The sequence below is a fragment of the Pongo pygmaeus genome, chromosome 11 (assembly GCF_028885625.2).
Source record: "Pongo pygmaeus isolate AG05252 chromosome 11, NHGRI_mPonPyg2-v2.0_pri, whole genome shotgun sequence".
Classification (NCBI taxonomy): Eukaryota; Metazoa; Chordata; class Mammalia; order Primates; family Hominidae; genus Pongo; species Pongo pygmaeus.
In genome coordinates this window covers 119029499-119046030 of record NC_072384.2, presented here as the reverse complement: position 1 = coordinate 119046030, position 16532 = coordinate 119029499, and the positions used below count along the sequence as shown (strand labels likewise).

Below are 16532 nucleotides of genomic sequence, written 5' to 3'. Positions count from 1 at the left end.
TGCCTACTACAGTCACGGCAGGGGAGGGGCTGCCCGGGCTAGGCCGCGCTAGGTGCTTGGGGGGCGGGGCGGGGCGAGGGCGTGTGAGGGGCGGAGTTTTCGGCTGGCGCGCACGCGCCTGTCTGGTCGCGTCGAGTGTGCGTGCGTGCGTGCGTGTTTGCGTGTGGTCACAGTTCCCGCCATCAGCCGCTCTCCCTGACTAGGGGTAGCTAGCGGCCTCCTTCGTTTGGGTTCGGTATCCCTACTTCCATTCCCTCGGCTCCTCCCACTCCTCGCGGGCTCCGTGCTTTCCGCGGGTCTGTCCGGGGGCTCCGGACCCTCGGCGCAGGTAAGACAGGCCGGGGTAGCTTCTCAATTGAGCCGTTTTCCCTAGCTTCCCCTCCCTCTGTGCGATCCGCCCACTCGGCGTTCACTCCTCTGGAGTTCGCCGTGCTGCTACTCAGCCCGCCCACAACCCTTCGACGCACCCCCAGCCTCACAGGTACAACCTTTGGGTGCACTGCCCCGGCTTTCCCCTCTCCTTTGATTTGGTCTCCACTGCCACTCGCTCCTTCCGAAACTCAAACCTGGCCCCTTTTCTCTGGGGCTGTTGTCCGCCTCTTATCTTCTAACAGGGCCTGCTGTCTCTTCAGGTGACTTTCGTTACGGCACATCCATCAGGCCTTGGACATGATACTCATTCACTCTCTTGACCACCTTCACCTTCCTCTTGACCGGTCCTCACTGCAAAACATGAATTGTATTTTTGTTGTGCATTTCCTTGCGCCCATTTCTAGCCGCCAGATCAGATTGTTAGCTGTAACTATTTTAAGTCATGATCCATGAAAGGAAATGATGATTGGTGACAAAGTCCTGTGTCCTGGAGAGTTGTCCTAAAGTGGTTTTGGGGTATTCCTCTCAAAATTTCAGCTCTGTATAAATTCCTTTATTGAGGTGGCAATTCCTGACAAGTGTCTAACTGGAAGAGATACCTGAGAGGGAATGTCAAGTAGGCAGTTGGATATAGTCGGTTGGAGATCTTAGGAGAGTTCTGGGCTGCGTACGTAAATGTGTGCGGTGTGTGTATGTGTATGTCATCTGCCATATTGATAGTAATTGAAGCCATGGATGTGGATGAAATTGCCGAAAAAGAGTATAGTACTATAAAATAAAGGCACCTAGGATGGAGCATTGAGGGATTCCTGATGTTTAATAACCGATAGAGGAGGATGCGTCTTGCAAGCCATGAAAGAAGTCATCAGTAGTGTTGCATTCTGCTGAAAGGTAAAATGGAAGGAGGACTGAAAAACCCAGTGATATAAAAGTAATCACTTGTCTTAAAGATGTTTGATGAAGTAAAATGAGTATTTGGGTTCAGTCCTAGGTCCTCTTCTTTTACTCTTGTATTCCTCCCTAAGCTTTAAATTTGATCTATATGTTGATGACTTAAAAATTGTTATTTCCAGCCTATTCCCTCTGTTTTCAGTTCCACACCTAGATAACCAGCTGTCTGCTTGACATCTCAACTTGATTTTTTTCTTAGGAGTTTCAGATGCAACACAGCCACATCCAAGCCTTTATCTTTCTCTCCATATCGAAATTCTTTCTTCTCCAGTGTCCAAGCTTATTAAGTGGCACATGACACAGGCAACACACTTGGGAGGCATTCTTGACTTCTACTCTCTCCAAGTTCTATCTATTCTACTTCCAATATATGTCTTGCATCTTTTTCTGTACATTTTCACTGTCACTTTTCTAGTTTAAGCCACAGTCCTTAAAAAACCTGGACTTGATTGCCTTGGCTTCCGGTATTATCATCTGTAAAATGGAAATAGTAATTTTCAGCCTATTGGATTGTTATGAGGATTAAATGAGATAACCATGATAAGCACTTGGCACAGAGTAAATGGCCAGTAAGCATTAATTGTTATTGTAATTGTTATAAGCTGATCAACTTCAATACTCTTCTGTCTGGTTACCTTATTTTCTTCTGTTCTTGCTCTTAGTCACTCTCCCAAAACCCAGACAAGCCATATATGACTTCCTCATTCAGTAGTAACATGTTTCTTTGCATAAAACCTTTTGGTGGATTTCCCCCGGTAAGTGCTTGTTACATTTAGGATAAAATTCGGAATCTTTACTGTGGTTCACAAGACTGCATAACCTGGTTCTTGCCTGCTTCACTAACTTCATCTTCCTCCTCTCCTTCACTAAACTCTAGCCACATTGCTTTTAATTTCCCTAGTCATATCAAGTTATTTTACAATTCAAGGCCTTTGGGGATGCTGTTTGCCTGAATTGTTCCAGCACCACCATCTATCAGTCATCTCCTTCTGCAGTTTTCAACTTAAGTGATACCTTCTCAGGGAAGCCTTCTTGATGTTATCTGTCCTCTACCCCAAGTCTTAATCTTAAGACTCATCATTCCATGTATCTTGCTTTATATCATTTCTCAGAACTTGTAATTATTGTTATTATTTTTTGAGATGGAGTTTTTGCTCTGTTGCCTAGGCTGGTGTACAATGGCATGATCTCAGCTCACTGCAACCTCCGCCCCCTAAATTCAAGCGATTCTCCTGCCTCAGCCTCCCAAGTACCTGGGATTACAGGCACCCGCCACCATGCCTGGCTAATTTTTGTATTTCTAATGGAGATGAGGTTTCACCATGTTGGCCAGGCTGGTCTTGAACTCTTGACCTCAGATGATCCACCTGCCTTGGCCTCCTAAAGTGCTGGGATTACAGGTGTGAGCCACTGCACCCAGCCCAGAACTTGTAATTATATATTTACATGTGTGATTATTTAAAGTCTGTCTCCTATTAGAATATAGGCTAGTGACCACTTCATTTTTATTTCTCAATAATTTGTTAAATAAGCTGGAAGTTGCTGTAAGAACCATCATGTCTTTTGGAAGCACAAGCTTGCTGATATTCTTGTCATCATCTCATGACAAACACTTTTCATTCTGAAAAGTTAGAGGACACATGAGAAAAAACAAAAGGTTTTCCAACTTTGGATTCTTTTACCCATTTTTATATCATAAAACCATTCAGATTTTAAACTCTTCGAATTGGAGATAAACTTTAGGTCAACTTTCCACTTTCAGTAACAAAACTAATTTTTTCTCCTTTGTCCATTTGTTTTATAGATCTTTTTAAAGGAAAGAAAGCCTTCAAAAATCAGAGTAGTGGTTTATATATTTTAACAATAGGTTAATCTTTAAGACCAGTAAAGATGAGATTTCCATAAATAAAGCAAAATTCCATATTTAAGTCAGTTGTTGGTGAATGACAAAGAAAATATTAAAATATGGCCAGCCGCATTGGCTCATGCCAGTAATCCCAGCCCTGCGGGAGACCAAGGTGGGTGGATCGCTTGAGCCCCGGAGTTCGACACCAGCCTGGGCAACATGGCAAAACCCCATGTCTATAAAAAAAACACGAAAATTAGCCGGGTTTGGTGGCATGTGCCTGTAGTCCCAGCTACTTGGGAGGCTGAGGTGGGAGGATTGCTTCAGCCTAGGAGGTGGAGTTTGCAGTGAGCCAAGATGGCACCACTGTGTTCCAGTCTGGGTGACAGAATGAGGTTCTGTCTCAAAAAGAAAGAAAATATTAAAATATAATAATTTTTGTATGTGTAGAACAGGATTCGTGTTGAAAAATAGAGAATTTAAAATGGAGGTGTATGAATACCAAACACAAGCATTTGGATTTATTTTATTTTCTAGGTAGTGATGAGCTATTTAGTTTGAGAAGGTCCTAGCGTCAATGGCAACCATTTAGCACTTACCAAGTGTTTGTTATTTTGTTGGAGTATACAGTTAGGGTACACAAGTTCTGTGTGTTACCTCCCTGTCCCGTGCCCCACCTCTACCCCCCACTCCCACCTTAGGGAGAAAGTTAAGAAGATACCTAGTGCATAGTTCAGTTGAAAAGTGGTAAAAAGAGTAGTTCTTTAGAAAGGATGTTCAATGTAAAGGATTTGTTGGAGGTGAAACCCCAAGAGCTGAGACTGGAAAGGGAAGGGGTTGCCATAATTCATTGATGAGGATGAACTGTGGTTGTAGTTAAAAATGTAGGTTCTGGCATTAGACATAGCTTTGTTTCTCACTGACTGTATTTATAAATTATGTAATGTCTCTAAATCTCAGTTTCCTCATCTGTGAAATAGAGATAATATCCCTATCGCTTAGGATTATTATAAAAATTAAATGAGATAATGCATGTATGGCATTTAGCACTGCTTAGTAAATGTTGCATAATAAATGTTGGGTTGCATAATAAATACTAGGTGGGATGATGGCATAGTGATGAGTTTCTGAGAGTAGTAGCTATTGAAAATCTGGGATTTGAGTAGATGAGAGTGAGGATAAAGCTGATGCTAAGATTTCTTGCCTGAATGATGGTAGAAGGACAAAAGTAGGGAAGTCTGGGAGCTTCTTTTTTTTTTTTCTTTTTAGACAGAGTCTTGCTCCCTCACCCAGGCTGGAGTGTAGTGGTGTGATCTCTGCTCACTGTAACCTTCGCCTCCCAGGTTCAAATGACTCTCCTGCCTCAGTCTTCCAAGTAGCTGGAACTACAGGTGTGTGCCACCACACCCAGCTAAATTTTGTATTTTTAGTGAGAACACATTGTGGTCTCAATGTGTTCGAGACCACATTGGCTAGGCTGGTCTCGAACTCCTGACCTCAGGTGATCTGCCTGTCTCTGCTTCCCAAAGTGCTGGGATTACAGGTGTGAGCCACAGTGCCTGGCCTCTAGGAGCTTCTTAATGAGGGCATGGACTGTATCATCTTCACATCTATATGCCTACCAGAGTGCCTTGAAAGTGGAGTAGCTTAATAAATGATTGTTTACTAAATGAACAAAGGAGTTTAAAGCTGATGTTGTAGCATTCAGATAGGCAGTGAGAGATGTGCAGGTAGAACTTCAGAGAAAGTTCAGGCCTAGTGAGGCCTAATTTGAGGAACAATGTTAGCCTTGAAAGAAAAGTGAAAGCACCAAGTTTACCTACCTTTTGAAATAGTATCAACATGTTATGGAAGTTTTAAGACTTAAGACATTATTATGTAACAATGTTTGTAAAGTGAACAAAGGATGTATTCTTTGTCACTGACTTCTCAGTTTCAAAATGTAGCAAGAATGAATAAACCAAGATACAAGTTGAACAAGGTGCAGGCTCATCCTGTAATCCCTCGTTATGCACGGTAGATAAGTTCCTAAAGTTCTGTTGATTTTTATGTGTGTCTCTGTGTGTTGTGCATCATATTTTAAATATTTTCATTAAGGTAATCTGTAGTTTTTGAATAACCAAGAAGTTAATCTTTGTTGTATAAACGATCACTTTTCTTTTTTTTTTGAGATGGAGTTTTGCTCTTGTTGCCCAGGCTGGAGTGCAATGGCATGATCTCTGCTCACTGCAACCTCCACCTCCTGGGTTCAAGCGATTCTCCTGCCTCAGCCTCCCGAGTAGCTGTGATTACAGACATGCACCACCACACCCAGCTAATTCTGTATTTTTAGTAGAGATGGTGTTTCTCCATGTTGGTCAGGCTGGTCTCGAACTCCTGACCTGAGGTGATCTGCCCGCCTCCACCTCTCAAAATGCTGGGATTACTCACGTGAGCCTCCGTGCCCAGCCCACTTTCCTTTAAGTATTAATTTTGTATATTGGATTCTTTTTAAAAAGCACATTTTTATTTTCTTTAGCTGAGTTGATGGCTTCCGGAGAACTGGCATAGCTGCAGAATATGAATAGTGTCCCAAGAAGAGTGCTTTGCCTTTGGCACAAGGATCAGAATAAAGGTGAATTGCTATTACGTAGGGTTTTTCTGTAAAAGTCACTGAAAAGTAAGTAATGTTTTTGTTTTGGATATATGTTTCAAAGAGCATGCAATCTGGCGGGAATTGACAGTTTTGTGTTTGTTTTGTAGTAATAGTTTTTGTGTTTTGGCCATACTTTCTTTACCACTGAATGCTCTCTGATTAAGGATGTTTTCAAAGCAGTACCTAAAATGTGAGCACTTAAATAAATGTACAAGGCATAGAAACATTTTTGCTAATATTATTGCTTTGAGCATTCATGGTAATGCTCAAAGTTGAACAGTAATTTTAATAATTGTGAAGAAATTTAGAGAAAGAATCTCTGGACATATTTAAAGAATAATTCATTTTAATTATCTTTTGTCTTCTTAATTTTTTGCTTTAATAAGACAATTACCATTACTGAGTTTAAGGAAACCTTGTCTTTGTCTTAGGTTCATAGAAAGTTTAACTGTTACTGGATCATGCTTCATGCTGAAAAAGAAACTTAGTTTTTTACTCTTAACCAAGTAGAGCAAGCCCTGATAATATAATGAATGAGCAAACGTAGCTGTCAGTTCATTTAGTGCAAAAGCAGGTAATGAACTAAATTGAGGCATTATGAAAAAGTTTATTATATTGGTTCTGCCAATTTTATGTCCTACATCTTTTATATAAAGCTTTTTAAAGAGGGTAATGTCTAAATTGAGTCTTGATTTTAGAGCCAGGAGAAGAAATTAAGGAGGGTTGGGGATGGGGAGAACACATAAAAATCCTCTAGACATGACCTCTGTGTATGCAAAGGTATAGTGGCATGAGAACATAGAGATTTTTGAGGAAATTATAAGTAATTCAGAAGGCTGGATTTGGGGGTTTTATTGGGAATAGACAGGTAAGCGGGGCCTGAGTCATGAAGGGCCTCTACGTAACGTTAGTGAGTTTAGATTTTATTGCGAGAACAAGTGGAGAGCTGTTGAATGATATTAAGCAAGAGAGGGATATGATTTGATCTGCAGCTCATTATAAGGCTGTCTGAAAGGTGTATGGAGGTAGAACTTTTTTTTTTTTTCTGAGACAGAGTCTCACTCTGTCACCTAGGCTGGAGTGCAGTGGTATGATCTCGGCTCACTGCAGCCTCTGCCTCCCGGATTCCAGCGATTCTCTTGCCTCAGCCTCCCAAGTAGTTGGAATTACAGGCACTCGCCACCATGCCTGGCTAATTTTTGTATTTTTGGTAGAGACGGGGTTTCACCATGTTGGCCAGGCTGGTCTCAAACTCCTGACCTCAGGTGATCTGCCCACCTCGGCCTCGCAAAGTGCTGGGATTACAGGTGTCAGCCACAGCTCCCGATCTGTGGAGGCAGAATTGATGGGACTCTCCTGACTTTCCATCTCTAATCCAATACCAATAATTATCAAGAAGGAAGCCAAAGACAAGTCTCCTGTTTCTGGCATGGGAAACTGGAGTAGGAGAGTGATGTATTCTTTGCAGCACTGAGTGGCGGAGTGGAAAAAAGTCTCAAGGATGTATCCAACAATAAAGTCACAAATTATAATTGCAGAAAAAAGTATTACAGATATACATTGCTGGCCCAAGTTTCTGTAGCTCTGTAGCATTACTAGTTTGAGCCAAATGTCATGTTAACAGACAGTTCTATAAACATTAATGGACTCTATTACTTTGACGAATTCATATTACCCAGCACATTATACTAATATCTAAATCTGCCCATAGTAAGCACTTAAAAATTTTTGATGAGATGAGTGAATAATAATAGAGTACTTATGATACTTAACACCTTTAAACTCTCAAAAGTGTTTTCATATATCTTCTTTTATCTTCAGTTATTTGCCGTACAGTAACCAGAGACCTCCAACTAGGGGCCCCCAAACTGTATCCTGCCTGTAGGTGAGTTTTGTTTGATTTGTAGCTGTTAAAAATAAATTTGAATTCATTGCCGACAATTAAAAATGGACAGTTTTACATAAACCTTTGGATGTCTTTATTTTCTTGAAAAGTTAGATGGTCAGGCAATGCTAGGTTCGCTATTTCTACGTGGTAATAATTGGCTAGATTGGGTAGCAGTTGTTCAAATTTTGCCTGCTTAAGTCATTTCTGTCACCTGCTAGCCCTTATAGATAGTTGAGTTAGTGACTCCTGTTAACATTGTATTTATTGAGGTCTTTGGAGAAAGAGGTATTATAGACATGGAATAAATTCAGAAAACAGACATTAATCCCATTAATATTAATTACTGCTGTCTGCTGAGTGCCTAGTATGTGTTATTTCATTCTACAACACTACAACATTTGCTATTCCTATTTTGTGGTTGAGAAAACTTATGGTTAAAGAAGGTAAGTTACAAATTAGTAAGCGATAGGGCTGGCTGGCTGCTGATTTCTAGACCTAGCATCATTTTCCTTTATATACTAGCCTTTCTAACTTTTCTGGTTGAGCTGTTTAGGCAAAGGTAATGTTTAATTGTGTTTAATTTAGTAAATTATAAGCAAGAATCCACTTTAGAAGTAGTGTTTTTAAAGGTTTGAAATAGTATAAAATTTGATTTAGCAATTTTAAATGATTGCATATTTATGTATATAACACGCTATTTGATAACGTTCTTTGCTATAACTGTAATTTTATTTACTTGCTGACTTCTGCAAAAGCTAATTTGAAGAGTTTTACATATCCGATTATTGCTGTAAGTTTAAGTTTTTTGTGTTTTTTTGTTTTGTTTTGTTTGTTTTGAGACAGGGTCTCACTCAGAGTGTCACCTAGGCTGGAATTGAGTGGTGCAATCATGGCTCACTGCAGCCTCGACCTCCCTGGCTCAGGTGATCCTCCCATCTCAGCCTCTGGAGTAGTTGGGGCTACAGGAGCACATGACCATGCCAGGCTAATTTTTTGGTATTTTTTGTAGAAATGAGGTTTTTGCCGTGTTGCTCAAGCAATCTGCCCACCTCATCCTTCCAAAGTGCTGGGATTACAGGCATGAGCCACTGCGTCCGGCCATTTTTTCTTTTTAGTTTTCAAGTATTGCCTGACAAGCACCCAGCCATTTTTGAGTATTAAAAGTTCATTCAGGAAACCTGAGTATTTGTTAAAGATAAAATTGGTAAAGGTTCTTTCTAGGAATGGTAGTGTTAAATATAAATCGTAGGTGGTTCTTTGGAAGAGAGGTTTTTTGTTTGTTTTCTCTAGAGATTAAATGATTTTCTCAAATATTGTAATTCTGGAGATTGAATAACTTGGTTATTTTTAAAATTTTTTACTCATTTAATGTCTTCTGTACATATGGATATGCTTAGATTGCTCACTGTTCGAAGGAAGCATTTGGTGATATACTTTCATGTTTTGGGAGGAATTCCATTCTAAGAAATGGAGTCAGAGGCCTGAATTTTGTATTGTTTTGTTTTGTTTTGAGACAGTGTCTTCACTCTGTTGCCCAGGTGGGAGTGCAGTGGGTAATCATGGCTCACTGCAGCCTTGACCTCCTATGCTCAAGTGATCCTCCCACTTCAGCCCCTCTAGAAGCTGAGACTATAGGCATGTATCACCATGCCTGGCTAATGTTTTTTCAGTTTTTTTGTAAAGATAGAGCCTCCCTATGTTGCCCAGGCTGGTCTCAAATTCCCAGGCTTAAGCAGTCCTCCCATCTCAACTTCTCAAAGTTTTGGGATTACAGGCTGAGCCACCATGCCTGGCCTGAACACACTTTTTTTTTTTTTTTTTAACTTATATTTGGAAATCCAGACCCATTCGCTTTCATGAAGGAAGAGAATAATCAACACTTTAATGGTGAAGGCAGTCACTTTGAGAATGGGATCTTATTCCTGTTGACATGTCTTTAGTGGTAGCAGTATGGTTGTGAATGATACAAAATGTAGAATTTAGGCACTAATAAACACAGTACTGGACACATGGCAAAGAAGGGAAAATGAAGGGGCAGAAGAAATGCATGGTGGTTAGAAATTATTTTAATTACTAGTAAGTTATAGCTTATCTTATTTTTCTTCCTTAGAACCTGCCAGGTGAAGGTATATTTTTGCTTTTTAATTTATCTGGAAGCAATTTATTTTTAAAGAAAATATGTCTCCTCTGAAGATACATGGTCCTATCAGAATTCGAAGTATGCAGACTGGGATTACAAAGTGGAAAGAAGGATCCTTTGAAATTGTGGAAAAAGAGAATAAAGTCAGCCTAGTAGTTCACTACAATACTGGAGGAATTCCAAGGATATTTCAGGTAATACCAAATATTGATTTGGAATAGCTCTTGAAGCAGATCATTTAGTAAATAGCTATTCCGTGCCATAGTAAACATCACAGTAGCCCTCCTCCTAGATTAATATTTCTTGCTTCTTATTTCTAGGACATTAATATTTTTATATACATGTTTTATAAATTATTAAGCAGTATTGTTGTTGGTATATAATAAAAGCAGGAAGTAGTCACCATTATTGAAAAGAAAACTTGTGGGAGGAAGCTGACAAGAGTTTGGATACTGTATATCTAAGCTATTTTTAAAACCACTTTAAGATAATTTTAGTTCATCCTTTTTTCCCCCTTAACATACATGATGATGGATTCATCACTATTTAGTGTTAGTTTTTAACAGAACTTATTAGTGTCTTCTAAAAGCTAGTGTCTACTTCCTGAATAATCCTGCCAAATGTCATGGTATGAATCATTCAAGGATGATTATTCAAGGTTATCTTTACAGCTATTTTCTTCTAACTGTAAAGTTTTGAAGAATCTTCATTTTCACTGCAAAAATTAATTTTCTTTTCACCTTTTTTTTTTTGAGACAGAGTCTTCCTCTGTCACCCAGGCTGGAATGCAGTGGCATGATCTCGGCTCACTGCAACCTCCGCCTCCCGGGTTCAAGCGATTCTCCTGCCTCAGCCTCCTGAGTAGCTGGGATTACAGGTGTGCACCACCACTCCTGGCTAATTTTTTTTTTGTATTTTTAGTAGAGACAGGGTTTCACCATGTTGGTCAGGCTGGTCTTGAACTCCTGACCTCGTGATCTGCCCACCTCGGCCTCCCAAAGTGCTAGGATTACAGGTGTGAGCCACTGTGCCCAGCCTGTTTTCACTTCTTTATTGCTTCTCTTACGCAACCAAGTTACTCATCTTGATATGAGTTGAATTTAAGAACATAATGTTTTACGTTTTTCTGCACTTTAAGATCATATATATATATGTTTTTTCTTTTTTTTTTTTTTTTTTTGAGATGGAGTCTCGCTCTGTTGCCCAGGCTGGAGTGCAGTGGCATGATCTCGGCTCAGCAAACTCCGCCTCTTGGGTTCATACCATCCTCCTGCCTCAGCCTCTCGAGTAGCTGGGACTACGGGCGCCCGCCACCATGCCCAGCTAATTTTTTGTATTTTTAGTAGAGTTGGGGTTTCACCATGTTAGCCAGGATGGTCTCGATCTCTTGACCTCATGATCCGCCTGCCTTGGCCTCCCAAAGTGCTGGGATTACAGCCGTGAGCCACTGCGCCCAGCCAAGATCTTATATTTTTAAATTAGATTATACAAAAGTGTACTAACTGTTCTAAAATATTCTATTGAAAAAGAATATATAACTTTATGCTTGAGAACCTGATCTTAGATAAAATTTCTGTTTGTCTCTGCTTTTGAATTGTAAAAATAGATTGCCTACGATTTTGTGTATCAAAGATAGTCTTAAATAAGATGGAGGTGGTAATGGAAAAATAGTAGTTTGTCACATGCATATATCTGCCAATTGCTCGCCTCGTCAAATGAAAGGGTTTTTTTTTTTCAATCCTCAGCCCAGTTTGGCAGTGAGTAAATATTCAAATGTTTAACCAAACACAGATCTTTAGGAGCATGATGGTTTTACCTGTGACTTCAGCCTTTATCTCAGTTCTAGATCAGTTTACATTCAGCATTCATTTGTTAAAAACATGTACAGGTTACTGCTATGGATATTGTGTTAAGGGATGGCTGGGCGCAGTGGCTCATGCCTATAATCCCAGCATTTTGGGAGGCTGAGGCAGGAGGATTGCTTGAGTCCAGGAGTCCAAGACCAGCCTGGGCAACATGGCGAGACCCCGTCTCTACAAAAAAATCAGAAACAAATAGCGAAGCATGTTGGCATGTACCTGTAGTACCAGCTACTTATAAGGTTGCGATGGGAAGATGGCTTGAGCCTGTGATTGTGCCACCGCACTCCAGCCTGGGTGACAAAGCAGGATCCTGTCTGAAAAAGAAAACAGGGTGGTTGGGGGACAGGGGGTGGTAAGTATACAGAGCTGAATGAGACATCATTTCCTTCAAACTTAAGAGTAACCAAATAGGCCAGGCGTGATGGCTCACGTCTGTAATCTCAGCACTTTGGGATTCCGAGGTGGGCAGATCACCTGAGGTCAGGAGTTCGAGACCAGCCTGGCCAACATGGTGAAAACCCGTCTCTACTAAAAATACAAAAATTAGCAGGCATGGTAGTGGGCGCCTGTATTCCCAGCTACTCGGGAGGCTGAAGCAGGAGAATAGCTTGAACCCGGGAGGTGGAAGTTGCAGTGAGCTGAAATTGCACCATTGCACTCCAGCCTGGGCAACAAGAGCGAAACTCCATCTCAAAAAAAAAAAAAAAAAAAAAGAGTAACCAAATACATTTTTAGCTGTAAAAACATTACAAAGATCCTAAGGTAACACAAAAAAGCAAGCCATTTGCACTCTGAGGATTCAAAGAATAAATAGAAGTTTGCCAAACATAGTAAAGGTGGAAGTGATGTCTTTTTTTTTTTTTCTTTAACCCTGAATTTTCTGGTCAAACTGGAAATGATTTCTGTATGTGGACAAATACATGAAATGTGAATCAGCACTCGGAACTAGAAAGTTATTTTTAAAATATATGGACACTGAGGAGTGAGTGATGGAAATAAGGCTGAAGAGCTAGGTAGGAACCAGATACTGATGTTTCTTGTTTGTCATAAGGGAAGCAGAAGTTCTAAGGAGCCAAGAATCTCAAATTCACATTTCTTTGGGGCTAGGCAGATGACTTTATTTCAGGTGATAGTGGGAGAATAGAAGGACATATAGGAGGTTATTATGGGAGTTTAGATGAATGAAAGTAAGGAAAAGGGAGTGGAATAAGCAAGAAGAGGAAAAGATAGATCTGAAGAGATTTCAAGAAGATTTAAAGATTTGGGAGGTGTGAGAGAAAATTATCTGGGGAGAGTCTTAAGTTTTTGAGTGGATGGCAGTCACTTTTATGTCTTCTGTGATATGGAGCAGAGGGGAAGAATTGGGGTGTGAGGATTGGGAGAGATGAGTTATCTGAGGTGTCAAGCATTCAGAAGGTAGACAGGACTGGAGCTGCAACAGAGAGGTCTGGGCGTAAGATAGGAAGAGTTGTGTGTCGTTACCATATGAATAGTTACTGAAATTGTGGGGCTGGATGGGCTTTTCAGTTGTTGAAGTGTCAAAGTTCAAGAAGATTCTCATCTTGTTTGTTAATGAACAAACTTTGCTTTGTATATTTAATTTTTAAAAAGTGGTAAATTGATGGAAATAATGCGTTTAATGTTATCTATTTTCCTTTTGCATGCTAAACTGCTTATTTAAGTATTTTGGAGTTAAAAGCATCTAAAACGAATTATTGTGTTTTCCTAGAGAATTTCCACTCAAGGACATAATTTTAAGACCTACTTTGACGCTAAAAATACATACATAATTTAAAATTTGAATATAAATTGTTTGACAAAATTGTTTTTCATTCTTATCTAATAATTAACAAAAGTCAATTTTCTCTAGTTTAAAAAAATTCTGAAATATGTTATTAGTTCTTTGTTTATGCTTTTCAGAGGGCATGTCTTCAGTAAAAGGCAGTTTAGAAACTTTTGTATATGCCTGCTGAGAACATTAGAGAATAAGGCTGCCTGACTGGCAGGAATTATTTAGATAATGAAGAAACTGTAAGATTTACTAATTTAGCCTTGGAAAAATTCCATTTAAGAGAAAATAAAAGTTATTGCTTCATAGCACATTTCCAAAGTCTGGTAGAGTCTAAGATGAATTATTGAACCAGTTCTGTGGAGAGAGAGGTAAGTTAAGAGTTTCCAGGTACATATGATCTTTGAATGAAACTTAAGTGAGTTTTCTTAGTTAAAAAAGAAGAAAAAAAGGTGTGCTATATTGGTAAAGGTTTATTTTTGATGGTTTTTGAAAGTTTGGAATTCTTTTGAGGATTATTTAATTGCTTGGAATAATATCTTTTACATTGAAACTACCTAAATAATTTGCCAAATGTCTTACAAACTTTTGTTTAACAAAAGACAAAGATTCTACTCCAATTTTTTTTTTTTTTTTTTTTTTTTTTTGAGACAAACTTTTGCTCTGTCATCCAGGCTGGAGTGCAGGAGCACGCTCTCAACTCATTGCAGCCTTCATTTCCTGGGTTCGAGCTATTTTCCTGCGTCAGCCTCCTGAGTAGTTGGGACTACAGGTGTGCTCCACTATGCCTGGCTACTTTTTGTCTTTTTAGTAGAGATGGGATTTCGCCATGTTGGCCAGGCCAGTGTTGAACTCCTGACCTCAGGTGATCTGCCTGCCTCAGCCTCCCAAAGTGCTGGGATTACAGGCATGAGCCATGGCACCTGGCTTTCTACTTCCATTTGGTTTTCTAAACTGGTGATAGTGTAACCATCCAAGGTTCTGAAATGTGTTAACTCAGTAGTTTTATCCTCTATAACTATATCTGAAAATAAGGGATTCCCTACCATGAGATCAAGAGTTCTAGGATTGTTCCATAAAATTAATTTTAATAGAAGAGTAAGTCCACACTTTATATTGTCAGTTGGTTCTTGAAAACTGTGACTAACAAATGAAACTAGTTTTTTTCCTCATCAACATTATAATGAAGGAAATGATGTTATTTGAGGACCTGCTATATGTCCTTTTGCTTAATGTTTAACACATTAAAAACATCAGAAAATGAAGGGGTAGCGGTGCTGCCTTTAATTAATATCTCCATTTGACACAGTATTCTTATAAAATAAAAAGTTTTCATGGTTGTTTGCCATTTAGTACCAAGAACCTATAGACAACATTTATTAAGGGCTTTTTTAAAACAATTCTTTATTTTTCCTTCTCTATTACCCTTGGTGCAAGATCTCTGTATAATTAAGGACTTATTGCATGTGTTTGCGTCTCCTAAAAGGTAAATCTTTAATTTAAATATATCAAGAAATGGGAACTTCTTTTGGTTGAAAAAAATTAAATTACTGTGGGGAAGAGTGATAAATGTAACTTGGAAAGTATAAAGTTTAGTGTTTATTATACAGATTGTTATACTTAGTTGTCATACATTTTTGATGATAATTTTCCTTTTGTCTTGATTAGCTAAGTCATAACATTAAAAATGTGGTGCTTCGACCCAGTGGAGCGAAACAAAGCCGCCTAATGTTAACTCTACAAGATAACAGCTTCTTGTCTATTGACAAAGTACCAAGTAAGGATGCAGAGGAAATGAGGTTGTTTCTAGATGAAGTCCATCAAAACAGACTTCCTGCAGGTGAGTACTAATCACCCCAGGGTCTAACGTTAGTATTTTTACAAGAATATGACTAGACTACAGACCAGTATTCAACTGAATTCATCAGCACATTAAAAGGATTATACACCATGAGCAAATACAATTTATTCCTGAAATTCAAAGATAGTTCACTATATGAAAATCAATCTGTGTAATACCTCATTCTTGACAAAATGAAGGACGAAAACCACATGATCATCTGAATTGTTGCAGATGAAAACATTGACAAAATCCAACACTCTTTCATAATAAAAACACTCAACAAACCTAGGAGTAGAAGGAAACGACTCAGCGTAATAAAGGTCATATGCAAAAACTTACAGCTAACATCGTACTTAGGGGTGAAAAACTGGAAATGTTTCCTCTAAGATCATTAGCAAGACAGGAATACCTGCTCTTGCCACTTCTATTTAACATAGTACTAGAAGTCTTAGCCAGAGCCGTTAGGCAAGAAAAGGAAATAACAGGCATCCAAATTGGATAGGAAGAAGTAAAATTATTTGTGTTTGCAAATGACTTGATCTTATATGTAGATTCCACAAAACAATATGATTAGAAAAAGGAGCAGGACTTTTTGTTGTTGTTGTTTTGAGATGGAGTCTTGCTCTGACACTTAGGCTGGAGTGCAGTGGCGTGAACTCAGCTCACTGCAACCTCCACCAGGGAGGAGGATTTAAATTACAGTTGGGAAAAGTTACCTTGTTGCATAAATCTTAGACACTTGCCTATCTATATGAAAATTATTTTGAAGTTTTACTCTTGCTGTGGAGAATGAGTCCTATAAAAAAATCACATGGTATGATCAGGTTCCTCTGCCCCCTCTAACCCCTTTCATTTAAAATAGTGTCTTTTTTTCTTTTAATGCATTTACAGGCACTTTTTCTTTTCTTTTCTTTTCTTTTCTCTTTTTCTTTTTCTTTTTTTTTGAGACAGTGTCTCACTGTGTCACCCAGGTTGAAGTACAGTGGCAAGATTCCACTATGTTGCCCAGGCTGTTATCGAACTCCTGGGCCCAAGCGATTGACCTTCCTTGGCCTCCCAAAGTGCTGGGGTTACAGGCGTGAGCCACTGCCTGGCCCTACAGCCATCTTTTTAGGAAAAAATCTCTTGCTTAAAATGAGTTCTCTGCTATCACATTAGTCTTCAGCTCTGTCATCTTCAACATTTTACTATTACTTATATTTTATA

The 16532-nt window shown here is 39.2% G+C and overlaps 1 protein-coding gene across 10 annotated transcripts in view; it reads left to right on the top strand.

Moving 5' to 3' along the window:
• The window catches only part of USP37 (ubiquitin specific peptidase 37), a 119829-nt gene that overhangs the window by 694 nt on the left and 102603 nt on the right, over positions 1–16532 (top strand). For 5 of the 10 annotated variants that reach the window (XM_054478537.2, XM_054478538.2, XM_054478531.2 and 2 more), the window contains exons 1-5: positions 139–328; positions 5688–5828; positions 7626–7689; positions 9803–10026; positions 15152–15323. In XM_054478537.2, the coding sequence (XP_054334512.1) occupies positions 9871–10026; positions 15152–15323 (328 nt within the window). In that variant the 5' untranslated portion in view covers positions 139–328; positions 5688–5828; positions 7626–7689; positions 9803–9870. Of the gene's footprint in view, positions 1–128; positions 329–5687; positions 5829–7625; positions 7690–9802; positions 10027–15151; positions 15324–16532 lie in introns of those variants that run through there. The other 5 variants (XM_054478533.1, XM_063647970.1, XM_054478535.2 and 2 more) reach the window with 4 other exon arrangements.